Source organism: Thunnus thynnus, chromosome 18, assembly GCF_963924715.1.
Source record: "Thunnus thynnus chromosome 18, fThuThy2.1, whole genome shotgun sequence".
NCBI classification, from domain to species: Eukaryota; Metazoa; Chordata; class Actinopteri; order Scombriformes; family Scombridae; genus Thunnus; species Thunnus thynnus.
Window position 1 is genome coordinate 24,081,387 of NC_089534.1, and position 12,924 is coordinate 24,094,310.

A 12,924-nucleotide genomic window follows, 5' to 3' on the forward strand; every position below is an offset into this window, starting at 1 on the left:
TTTTCAGTTTTTCTCTAACAACTCTACTTTAAATAGATGTTACTGTGAGCCACCATGAAATTTACTGTCAAGCTGTTAGTGTGAAAACAACATTAACCGGATGTGTGTTGCGGTACTTTTGTGTATAGCTTGTCTCTGTTGTACTTGTCATTCAGACATCCCAGGAATTCAACACGACTAGGAGCCAGTCAGCTCGGCACAACAAGGACATTTTAAGTTAAAATCGCGTCTTTGTCGCCGAGAAAGGTCAAGGAACTCTCATTTGTTGTCAAAATAGGAAAAGAGTGGCGGAAAGTGTCAGCTACAGAGTCTGGTAAGTTGTCTAACGGAGCTAACGGTTGTTGAATTAGCTTTTAGCAGCTAATGGACGCCTTTAACACGCAGGCCGCGGAGGCTCTGCTGCGCCGTTTGATTTCATGCAAAGTGAACTTAAGATGACTCCAGTTTGCAGCTCATAGGTCGCTCTGTGTTGGAGATATTTGGGGAAAATGTGGCAAACAATGTTAAATGTGAGCACACTTGAAACGGGGATTTGCGCTGAAGCAGCGCTCTGTTAGCGCGCAGTGCTAACGACGCTAGCAGGTGAACGGGATCTTGTTTTGTGAAGGAATAATTTACTTTTTACAGCAGGTTTCTCTACCTTAAAGTTCAGTTGACCAAATCTAGCTTAAAGCTAAATGTCAAAGCAGTAAAATAAAAATCTAATTGTCAAAATTGACCAATGTCTGACCAGTAATAATCTTCACATACAGTATTTGTTTATCTGTTTGTGTACGTTAATTCTCTAGTAGCTTACATCTCATCTGTCCAACCTGTTGGGTGACATGACAGATTCTTTGAATGCTCTCTCGTCACAGATTGGTGTTGCACACTTGTGTCAGCAGCATGCAGATGTGAAGTCAGACTCCAGAGACCCCTGCCACCCTGTGCTGCAACCCTGGACTGAGTGTCATCCTCTTCATCCCCTTCATCGTCATCATACATGCTCTTACATGAAGAGGGGGGAGAAACCCGAAGGATACAGACAGATGAGACCCAAAACGTTTCCCGCCAGCAACTACAGCGGCAACAGCCAACAAATGCTGCAGGAAATACGGAACAGCCTGCGAAACCTGTCCAAGCCTTCTGACCCACCTAAAGTGGACATTGGTGGAGCTGGAAAAATGCTCCCTGAGGACCCGAGGCAACAGGGGCGCTGCAGCAACCCCAAAAACCATTACCATAAGGCCTTACAGGAGATCCGCAAGTCCCTGATGCCTTTTGCCAATGAGCCCAGCACTTCAGGCCCCTCAGCCGAAGTGAACAAACACATGTTGCTGGAGCCACCGTGCGCTGGGTTCGAGGAGGTGAGACAAGTGTTTTATTTGTCACAGAGAGAGGTTGTTGTTGTTGTCAAGGATTTTGGAGGAATGTCATTCTGCACATAACTCTGTCATGGAAAATAATCGTGTGGCGCACTTTGTTTATGGGAGAATTATTTTAAAAATGAAAAGTATGCAAAGTGGAATGACGAGCCTGAGCAGTTCACAAAAGTAGTTTCTCAGTTGGCACTTGTTCTGAGCCTTATGTTAAACTTACTTTCATCTTGTCACACATGGATTCCCCAAAATGATAAATGTTCTCTCTTGTCTTAAAGCAGACCAGCAGTCGTAGTATGGGGGCAACTATAGACTACCTGGGTAAGGTGACCTACCAGGACTCGATGAGGGAACAGATGGCTGTTTCCAACCCCAACACTACATGCCTGAAAGCCCCAGGTACGAAAACAGTCAACTTGGATTAACTGCTTGCTTTCCTCTCTTTTATCTTAAATCCAGGTGTATTCATTCAGCCATAATATTGTGTTCAGGATGCTAAAGAGATGACAGTACCTGCTGACAAAGAGTATGAGTCACTGCATCTTTTGTTGGAAGAAGCTGAGCGGGAATGGAGCTTTAGATTTTCATTCATAATTATCGGTAATAATACTCAAGGACGGGCGTTAATTACAGTATGTTGGAAAATCCCATAGTATCAACAAATGTTTTTTTTATCTTTTGACAACTGTTGTGGACCTTTTCATTAAGTTTAACTACTATAAAACTAAACACAATGTAAGGAAATGATGTAGACAAGTGTATCTGACAAACCATGTTTCACAACTTAATAACAACTGAGCACATCGTACTTTCCAGTTTAAATGCTGAGATCTGGGAACAACATGGAAAAGACGTACTTAGACATGTTTATTTTAGTTTTAGATTAACTTTTGTTACTGGTGAACTGAAACCCTGTTAAAGCCAACAATAGTGAACAGTCTGTTAAGGATATGATCTATGGGTTGTAACTGAAGAATTCAAACACTATAATGCTGTATCTTAAAAGTTGATCTGTATTTAATCCTATTTTACAACACAAGGCTTTAAAACATAGATGCACATTGTTTCATGTATTTGGCACATCCTGCTGTTACACATAAAGACTGTTGTGTCTTGATTGTTGTCATTATGGTGCGAACCTGTTTTAAACAGGCCAAACCTGTACAGACATTTAAATTGTGATCAGTCATTGTAGTAGCTGCTTTGATCAAATATTTTGGGGTTTTGGTCAAAAAATTCAAAATGTGGCTTCCTTTGTAATGAATAAACTCCACCTTTTACTTCAACATGACTGTATGTTTACATTTTTTTGTGTGTAGGTTCCTCTCATATGCAGCAGTCTGTGCTGCGGAGGCCGAGCTGGAAGGGCTCTAAGGAGTCTTTGGCTCCTCGACACGGCCCCCTCATGGTGGATGGGATGATGTACCGCTCAGACAGCCCCGGCCCGCCTCCCGCCTTCCCACAGGGTCACCCAGGCAACAGCCAGAGAGTCAACCCTCCCCTGCCACCTCAGGTGCGCAGCGTCACACCTCCACCAAACCGGGGTCCCATGCCTCCCGCTCCATCCTGGGACAGCAACGCATCAACTAAGCGCTACTCTGGCAACATGGAATATCTTGTGCCCCGCATCTCTCCGGTACCTCAGGGAGCCTGGCCTGACGGGTACCCGGCTCCGGCCCCTCAGAATCAGCGCGGCATCAGCCCAGTGCCTATGGGCCACCAGCCCATCATAATGCAAAGCACTGGGGGGAATAAGTTCAACTTTCCATCCAGCTGGTCTCAGAATAGCTCCCCTCAGCCAGACTACATGGCGGGGGGCAGCAGACAGCCTCCTCCCCCTTACCCGGTCAACCAGAGTAGCCGGCACAGTCCCACTGACCAGCAGATGCAGGCAGGGGGACCTGCATCCTCTCCATCTTACGTCAACGGTGGAAACATCCCTCAATCTATGATGGTTCCCAACCGAAACAGTCACAACCTTGACATGTACAACATGGGTCCTCCTCAGTCCTGGTCCCAAGCCCCACTGGCCCCCAACCAGCCTCAATCTTCCTCTGGCAACAGCAGCAACCAGGATCTGTCCCCATCATGGCAGCACAACATGCCGGTTCGCTCTAATTCCTTCAACAACCACCAGCTAAACGGGAGACAGGCCCACCCAGCGAGCTCCCAGCCCTCCGCCACCACGGTCACCGCCATCACACAGGCTCCCATCCTGCAGCCAGTTAAAAGCATGCGCGTCCAGAAACCTGAGCTGCACACCGCCGTCGCTCCCACACACCCTCCATGGATGCAGCAAGCTCCACCGCCTCCAGCTGCACCTGCCTACCCAGAACCGACAGCCCCTGTTCCTCAGATCCCTGTAGTAGCAGAAGTACCCAGCTACCAGGGCCCCCCTCCTCCCTACCCGAAGCGCCTCCGTCAACAGCAAGCTGCACCGTGCCCCCCAGCGTACGACCCGGGGGTCAATAAGCTCAACACAGGCAGGGAGGAGCCTGCTGAAGAGGAGCGCAGCGGCGGAGACAACACACGAGACAAGCCGGCGGAAAGTCCAGAAAGCACAGCGGCGACGGAAAAGGAGAAGAAGCAGATCACGACATCGCCCGTTCCTGTGCGCCGTAACAAGAAAGACGAGGAGCGGAGAGGAGAGTCCGGCAGAGTGGCTCTGTACTCCCCCCAGGCTTTCAAGTTCTTCATGGAGCAACATGTGGAGAACATCCTAAAGAACCATCAACAGCGGATCCGGAGGAGGAAACAGCTGGAAAGTGAGATGCAAAGGGTGAGAAATCAAACCACAGAAACACAATCAATGATTTTCTTAATGAGTTGACCACAGTTAGAGGTAAATAGTTTCACTTATTGCTATTTAAATTAGTACTTTTCCCTCTTTTCCAAACTTTTTTTCACTTTACTATCTTGTCATCACTCAGAGCTTAAAATTCTCAGGCACCATCCCTGATTTGAGGCATAGAACAGTTTTAAATTCATATAATACTTAATTCAATACATTGTACACATTTCCTCCTGGTCAACTTTTAAGGCTCACAAATCTTTTCTTGCTTTAATCCCTGCATCACTGTATTATCTGTCTCTGAGATGTCTTTTTCAAGCTGCTCTATTTTTTTCTCAGCTGTTCTTTCTCTTCCTTTCTCTCCTCGCTGTCACTAACAGCTGGTCTAAAAAGGTAAAGGTATCTCTGCTGTCCTGTGACACAGAATAGTCCACACACATCAGTTATTCAAGTAAGCTGTTGTTGAGAGACGTGTGTTTTGTATTTTAAATGCATTACATCTTCTGATGAAAGCATGTTGGCTGAACGGCTGAAGGAAACGCATGCCACTCCATGTTCTCCATCTCACTGATCATGACACTGCTTGTGCATTGTTCTTTAAACTAAAATTATATTTGGACAATGTGTTTGCATCTGTAGTTCATTTCGAATGCATTTTGCACTGGTTTTCATGAGTTGTTTCTCTTAACGCCAGTTAATATCTAACCAAGAATCGATGTGTGTTTATGTGTAGCTTTTTTTTGAGACGATTTGAGATTATTTGCGGTGTCGAATCACTTCTGAATGTTTCCTGTGCTCAGGTGGGTTTGTCTTCAGAAGCCCAGGAGCAGATGCGTATGATGCTCTGCCAGAAAGAGTCCAACTACATCCGGCTAAAGCGAGCCAAGATGGATAAATCCATGTTTAAACGAATCAAAACCCTCGGCATCGGAGCCTTCGGTGAGGTGTGCTTGGCCAGAAAAGAGGACACAGGAGCGCTGTACGCCATGAAGACGCTCCGTAAGAAGGACGTGCTGCTGAGGAACCAGGTGGCTCACGTCAAGGCTGAGAGGGACATCCTGGCTGAGGCCGACAACGAGTGGGTGGTGCGTCTCTACTACTCTTTCCAAGACAGAGACAACCTGTACTTCGTCATGGAGTACATCCCGGGAGGGGACATGATGAGCCTTCTCATCCGGCTCGGCATCTTCAAAGAAGAGCTGGCGCAGTTCTACATCGCAGAGCTCACCTGCGCTGTGGAGAGCGTCCACAAGATGGGGTTCATTCACCGGGACATCAAGCCAGATAACATCCTCATAGACAGAGACGGACACATAAAGCTCACCGACTTTGGCCTCTGCACTGGTTTCCGCTGGACGCATGATTCCAAGTATTACCAGAGTGGTAGGTGTCAGTTTCTCAGTAACTCTTACAGTTCATTAAAAATGTAAAATTCACCCTCTAATCTAAAGCCTCATATAAAATCCTGTATTAAAATGATAGCCGAGGGGAAAGAAGGAGCTAAATCAATTTACCGTTAGCATAATGTGGTAGTTTCAGCAGGAAGCACATTATTTTCTTCAGGATAAAAACATTGTGGCCAGATCACTTTTGCTTTAAAAATTACTTAAATGTTTAATTGATTATCAAAAATCCTTGCTGATTGATTTTGTCAATCAACTAATCGTTTCAGCTATGATATTTCTGCCAGACTCAGTACTGGTCCTCTGAGTTTCTCTTAGCAGAAACACCGTCTTGACTGAATTTTTGAGGGCACATTGTCAGCAGAGAGTGAGAAACAGAATCTTATCAGTGTTGAGCAGAGTGTCAAGTAGGATTTAAGTCTTGAGGTGTGTGTACTATGTTGATGAAGGCATCTGTCAAACAGTACACAGTTGGTATGCAGGTCACTGACTCTATGTTCAAAAAGGGACCAGGGAGTATACGATACAGATGCCAAACATCCACTAGTTCCAGATTCTCAAGTGGGAGGATTTAATTATCTTCATTGCCATATATGACAGTAAACTGAATATCTTTGGGTTTTGGACTGTTGTGCACATAAAACAAGCAATTTGAATAAGCTGTCAGAAATTAAACCAACTTCAAATTGCTGGCAGTATTCACAGAGCTGCTTAAAGTGTAATCTGGTTTTAAGCCAAGAATAAATTTCTCAGAATGTGAATCAGCATTTAGATACTTGACTGTTGGAAATTTCAGTTAAAAAATGATCATGGTTTCAGCCTTTAAAAACCCAGGTTCTCTGAACCCCTCTTCAAACATAGTGAGACATCATGTGTAGCTGATCATCATAAATGTAAGAACAGTGACCAGTCACTATGATCAGTATGAACATAGTAATTAATGAGCGTTGTGCTGGTGTGTGTGTGTTCCCAGGGGACCATGTGAGGCAGGACAGCATGGACTTCAGTAAGGAATGGGAAGATCCAGGTAACTGCCGCTGCACAGACCGTCTGAAGCCTCTGGAGAGGAGGAAGGCCAGACAGCACCAGCGCTGTTTGGCCCACTCGCTGGTGGGGACGCCCAACTACATCGCACCAGAAGTGCTGCTCCGTACAGGTACAGTGGACCAATATTAAAGAGGGTATTAGCAGTAGGTCTTAAGGTGTTTGCTGTTCTATAAGTTGGCATCCATATTTGAAGCCAATGTTTGCAGTGTGGTTTATGTGAAATGTCTCTGATTCTCTCCAGGATACACCCAGCTCTGTGATTGGTGGAGTGTTGGTGTCATCTTATATGAGATGGTTGTTGGACAGCCTCCCTTCTTGGCGACCACACCCCTGGAAACGCAGCTGAAGGTATGTGAGGCACCTGCAGCGAAATGTTATGCATCCACAGAGTTCATTGTTTGTTTCTGATGTTTTCTCTCTGTTGAAACCAGGTGATAAACTGGAAGAGCACGCTGCACATTCCCCCGCCAGCCAAGCTCAGCCCGGAGGCGTCGGATCTCATCGTTAAATTGTGCCGCGGCCCCGAGGACCGCCTCGGCAAGAACGGTACAGATGAAATCAAAGCTCACCCTTTCTTCAAGGCCATCGACTTCTCCAGCGACCTGCGGCAGCAGGTGGCGCCCTACATCCCCACCATCGCTCACTCCACAGACACCTCCAACTTTGACCCTGTGGATCCAGATAAACTGTGGAGCAGCGACAGCGACGGCGAGGACAACCTCAACGACACACTCAACGGCTGGTTCCGCAACGGCAAGCACCCCGAACACGCCTTCTACGAGTTCACCTTCCGCCGCTTCTTCGACGACAACGGCCATCCATACAGCTGCCCCAAACCCATCGAGTACGAGGGTTACAACGAAGACGAGGCAGACTCGGAGGGCCCGGTGCAGGAGGCGGCCGGTAGTCAGGTGGCACAGGGCCGAGACCTGGTCTATGTGTAGCATCTGAGGCCCATTTAGCTGCTTGTACATAACGAGTTTGTGGAGGGTGTTTGTGTGAGTGAAGGTGGTTGAAACGGTACAGCATTTAAAACCATCAACATAGGAAAGTATGTTTTTAGGAGCAATCAGAGCACTCTGCAGCACCAGATCCAGCTACGTCGTGGCCACACCGGCTTGATTTTTGCCAGAGCAGCTTGCGTCTGGAGCATAAAGTAAACTTGTGACTGTGTATAAATGCCTATATTTATTGGCAGTTGACTTAAATTTAATGTGTAATGAAATAGTTGATTTGTCATAGGGCTGCAACCAGTGATTATTTTCACTATTGATTAATGAATTAGTTGTTTGGTCCATAAAATGTCAGAAAAAGGTGGAAAATGTTGATCACTGCTTCCAAAAGATGACGTCCTCAAATGTCTTGTTTTGTCCTGACCAACAGTCCACAACCCAGAGATATACAGTTTACTCTCATAGAAACCAGAAAATATTCACTCTTGAGAAGTTGGAATCAGAGAATTTGGACATTTTTTCTTAAAGAATGAATCAGTTATGGAAATAGTTGGAGATTCATTTAATAATTAGCAACGAGCAACTTTGACTCAAAACTGTGAAGAGAGAAGCAAAAAACCAAAAGGTGAAGATCTCGTTCAACCTCTCCTGCTCTCTTTGATCATAAATTCTTAATTTTGAAAGAGCCAATTTCATTATATAGTTGCTCTCATTTACATATTTTTCTGTTTCTGTTGTCAGACAATGGAATGAGTAAAAAACAAAAAACAAAAACTGATTTCATCATGGCTCATAATTACTTCCTGTTAACCAGCAGCGTTTCCAGGCTGCTGATCAAAACATTCTTTAATCATGGTATCATCTGGTTAATTACAACAACTGTGCTGCTGATCTAGAGCTGAATGATGAGTTGATTTATCGATTACAGAAAAATAGTTTGCAACTATTTTTTCGCATAACAGTTTCAGTCTTTTTTTTTTTTTTTTTTTTAAAGCAAAATGCTAAAAAAAAATGTAAAAAATCACTGCTTGGAGGATTTGATGCTATTCTTCGTCATGTTATTAAACTTTTGAGATTTGGAAAGTTGGTCAGATAAAACAAGCAGTTTTGAATTTAATTAGAAGACGTCAACTTGGGGAATTATAATTGATGTTTTTCCACTATCTTCACAATTAATCAAGAAACTAATCTACAGATTAATTGCCAATTAAAATAATCATTTGTGTCAGCCCAAGTGTGATTGGCTATATTGACATTTAAAATTAGTCACAGAGGAAGCCACAAAGCATCTAAATGAGCTACAAACATGTTTTCAATGCGCCTTTGAAAACATGAAACTATTAACAAACAATTATCAGGAATTTGGCTGCTGAAGAACAGACGTTCTGCTTCTAAAATGTTTCAAGTGGACACTGAGACTGCGACACAGCTGGATCTGGTGGTCATCAAGCCGTGACAAGTTCATACGTGAGACGCTGCTGTACGATGTGCGCTGCCTGAAAATCTGAGAGGAACAGAAAGCAGAAAATCTCAAGGTGCACTCCTTGACGACTTGCAGCAAACCCCTTAAAGCCTTAATTTATTTAAGAAATTGTAACTGGTGATGCTAGTGTGTAGATGCTGTTTGAGTGTGGGACTTTTCATTTATTGGAAAATCGTCTTAATTTATATTTTAATGTCTGTTGCGATGGGGATTTAGTGATGTGACTCCTAGAAATTTGCAGGGATAAATTGCTCTAATTATTCATTGCTGTGCCTTTTTGATTTTTTTGTTATCTTTCACCAAATATAAAGAGGGTAAATAATCAGACTGGCATTTTAAAATGAGAGTAGAAGTAGCTGATTGAACTACAGTAGGTTTTTGTTGTTTTATTTTTCTAATTTATACCTAAAATGTATTTATAAATTAAGTTGTATAGAGTTGATGTAAATATTGTTCTCTTCCCTGTCGCAGATTTTTTTTTTTTTTTTTTTTAGGGCAGGCCCTCTTCAGTGTCCTCTGCTGCCTTCTGTTAATATGTTGTGTACTTTCTGTCTCTCATACACCTAAAATACCCACAACACTAACTCACAGGACTCTAAATAGACCAACTTTAAGCTCGTCTTTCAACCAAAGCACTAAATAGAAAATTTATGTAGAAAATAATGTTCACAAGACCATGAAATTAATTTTTCTTGGCTTTTACACTATCAACAAGAAATGCCTTGCTTTTAGGCTCCTAACCACTTCATCCTAAAGTGCTCTACATTGTGTGTACGGACCTTCCTTCAGAGTTATTTTCTTATTTCCCGTCTTTTAGAAAACACTACGGCCGACTGTCATGTGTTGAGTTTTTTGTGTACTGAAAGTAAAAACTGGATAAATGGACTTGCAGGTGGAGAGAAGCGCTCTCCGTTACATGTGATGATTTTTGTAAGCCGCTGTACTTTCTGTGTGTTTAGGAAAGCTCTCTGAATGTAGTTAATGGACTTAATGGTGACCACTGGCGTCCTGCACTGGTTTTGTGTTGTCATGTAAGTGAGAGAATTTTATTTTTGTGTACGTTGTTGCTCTGGGAGGTTTGGTACAGGGAAGAGTGTGATAAATAAAGAATGTAAAGAACAAAACATGTTTTACATGCACACCAACCGTGTTGTGTTGTTAGTATCATCATATAAAAACAGAAGGATGGTTTCATCCTGGTTTCAGATATACAGAACAAGTGCTCCTGTTTTTGTCACAAAACAGGTAAAGTGACAGTTAGAGCTGCAACGATTAATTGCCAACTACTGAATTAATTGCCAACTATTCATTTTGAGTATTTTTTTAAGGAAAAAAGTCAAAATTCTCTGATTCCAGCTTCTCAAATATTAATATTTTCTCCTTCAGGCTTTGGTTTGTGGACTGCTGGTTGGGACAAAAGAAGACATTTAGGGACGTGACCTTTGGATTTGGGAAACAGTGATCGACATTTCTCACAATTTTCAAAATAATTCAATCAATCAATCAATCAATCTTTATTTATATAGCGCCATATCACAACAGATTAATTGATAATGAAAGTAATCGTTAATTGCAGCCCCAGTAACAATTTTGGAGCTGAAATTGATGAAAAGGTCATTTTAGCTGTATTCTTTTTTTCAATATGACTAACATCTGACTACAGATTTTGTCTAACTGCTGCATTTACAGCAGGGCTGCAACTAGCAGTTATTTTTATTACTGATTAATCTCACATTTATCTACTCGGTTAATCGTTTGTCTAAAATGTCAAAAATAGTGGACAAAATGCGTGTGGAAACCTCCTAGAGTCCAAGGTGATGTCTTCAAACATTATTTTGTACAGTGGATTCAGGAAGTATTAAGACCCCTTCACTTTTTGCACACTCAGAGACTTAAAGAGTTGTAGTTTCAGTTTTAAATTGATACATTTATACACTCAATAACCTATAATGACAAAGTGAAATTGCAAATTTATTAGAAATCAGAAGTGAAATCTAATTTACAAATTATTCAGACCGTTTGCTGCGGTCAGGTGACTCCTGTTTGCTTTAATTATCCTTGAGATGTGTCTAGAACTTGACTGGAGTCCACTTATGGCAAATTGAATTGATTTAACACAGTTTAGAAAGGTGCACACCTGTCTATGTAAGATCCCACAATCCCACACTGCATTTCAGGACAAAAACCCAAGCCAGGAAGTCCAAGTCCAACCCTAACCCTAACCCTCTGGAGACCTCTGCAATGTTATTGTGGCAAGGCGTAGATCAGGACAAGGGTAAAAACCATTTCTGAAGTTTTGAGTGGTCCCAGGAGCGCAGTGGCCTCAGTAATTGTGAAATAGAGGAAGTTTGGAACCACCAGGCCTCCTCTTATTGTGCTGTCGGGCCAAATTGAGTAACCGGGCAAGAACGCCTCGGTCAGGGAGGTGACCAAGAACCCAACGGCCTCTCTAACAGGGCTGCTGAAGTCCTCTGCAGAGATGGGAAGGACAAGGAGACTGGTCAGAACTGAGAGAAGGATGATAGCAGCCAAATACAAAGAGATCCTTGAAGAAAACCTGCTCCAGAGTGCACACGGTTCAGACAAGACAACGTCTCGGTCCTTAAAGGACTTAAACCTCATAGAACATTTGGATTTCCACAAGTTACCATGTAAGCTTTAGGGATGCTCTGTGTGTGAGAACATGGGTATATATTAAAGTACTTTGTGTGTTTCTGTGTGGAAAAATACACATTTATCTTTGATACTCAGTTACTTGTCAGTTTCTGTGTAAAAAGCACCGCAGTTTGCGGAAGTTTGGTGGTTCAAAATTCCAGGGTAACAGCTAAAGTCTCCATACGGATTAAAGTCTCTGCCTGACATGAAAAACTGTTATAAAGAGGAAATAACTAGTCAACAGTTTGTTCAAAACTTAAACATTAAAGCTGCTGAACCTTGGAACAGGCAGGAAGGAGGAAGGCTGGTGAGGATGATGAGGCTGCAGCCACCAGAGGGCACCAAAGACAAAAACAAGCGAGTGACCCAGTTCCATCTGCCCTCCTGTAAATATTAATACCAACACTATAAATATCCATATGTACAGTTGACCATGCACTATTTTAAGAGTTGGTACACAAGAAATTAATGCACTTAAGTGTTTAGTATTCACAAGAAGAAGATTGTTCACTAAACTGTATTTTTTATAAACTCTTCTCCAGACATGGGCAACTGTGGAGCTTAAGTGTCCCGAACCACATTCAAAAAATAAGCAATTTTAGTCTGAATGCTGGTAATTCAAGCACAACAAAACAACCTTTTAAACACTGAAGTGTAGTGTGTAATTGTGATCCAGGAAGAGGTGTAATTTGAGATAATTTCATGCAAATATAAGATTTTCCTGAGGCAGGCTGTGTTGCTTTTCTACTTGAGTTTTGTCTAGGCTGTCATGGAACTGTGCAAGATGTAGTTGACTCATTTTTCTCTTAGTTTGCCTTCCAGCATTCATAAATCTGACTAGAGTGATGCAAATTTAAAAAGAAAACCTCCTACCTGAACATGTTAGTCTAAACCTGCTTTGAGTAAGAAAAGATATAAATATATCTTTCAAATAAGATTGAAAAATCTCAGTTGACACTCACCTGTTCAGCTCTTATGTCAGTAAAATACTGTACAGTGCTGCTGCTCATGAGGGGGAAACGACTTGATTCAGTTATACTGATGACTGACGTTTTTTAACAGCCCACCACATCACTGACTACATACTGACACTGAATTTTAAGTCTTATACAGTCAAACCTGAATTTATTCACCAGTGGTGAAAAGCAACTAAGTACATTTACTCAAGTACTGTACTTAAGTACAATTTTGAGGTACTTGTACTTAACTCGAGTATTTCCATTTGATGCTACTT

General features: G+C 42.6%; 1 protein-coding gene across 3 annotated transcripts; it reads left to right on the forward strand.

Moving 5' to 3' along the window:
* Nucleotides 1-100: 100 nt before the first annotated feature.
* Nucleotides 101-10,176, forward strand: lats1 (large tumor suppressor kinase 1). Of its 3 annotated transcripts, none has more exons than XM_067571890.1 (8): nucleotides 101-313; nucleotides 858-1,346; nucleotides 1,637-1,757; nucleotides 2,678-4,137; nucleotides 4,950-5,532; nucleotides 6,526-6,708; nucleotides 6,841-6,947; nucleotides 7,031-10,176. In XM_067571890.1, the coding sequence occupies exons 2-8, from the start codon at nucleotides 993-995 to the stop codon at nucleotides 7,541-7,543; spliced, it is 3,321 nt and encodes a 1,106-aa protein (XP_067427991.1). In that variant the 5' UTR covers nucleotides 101-313; nucleotides 858-992; the 3' UTR covers nucleotides 7,544-10,176. The 3 variants fall into 3 exon arrangements, with proteins under 3 accessions (XP_067427991.1, XP_067427993.1, XP_067427992.1); XM_067571892.1 differs by having other exon boundaries at nucleotides 1,640-1,757; XM_067571891.1 differs by having other exon boundaries at nucleotides 885-1,346.
* Nucleotides 10,177-12,924: the final 2,748 nt, after the last annotated feature.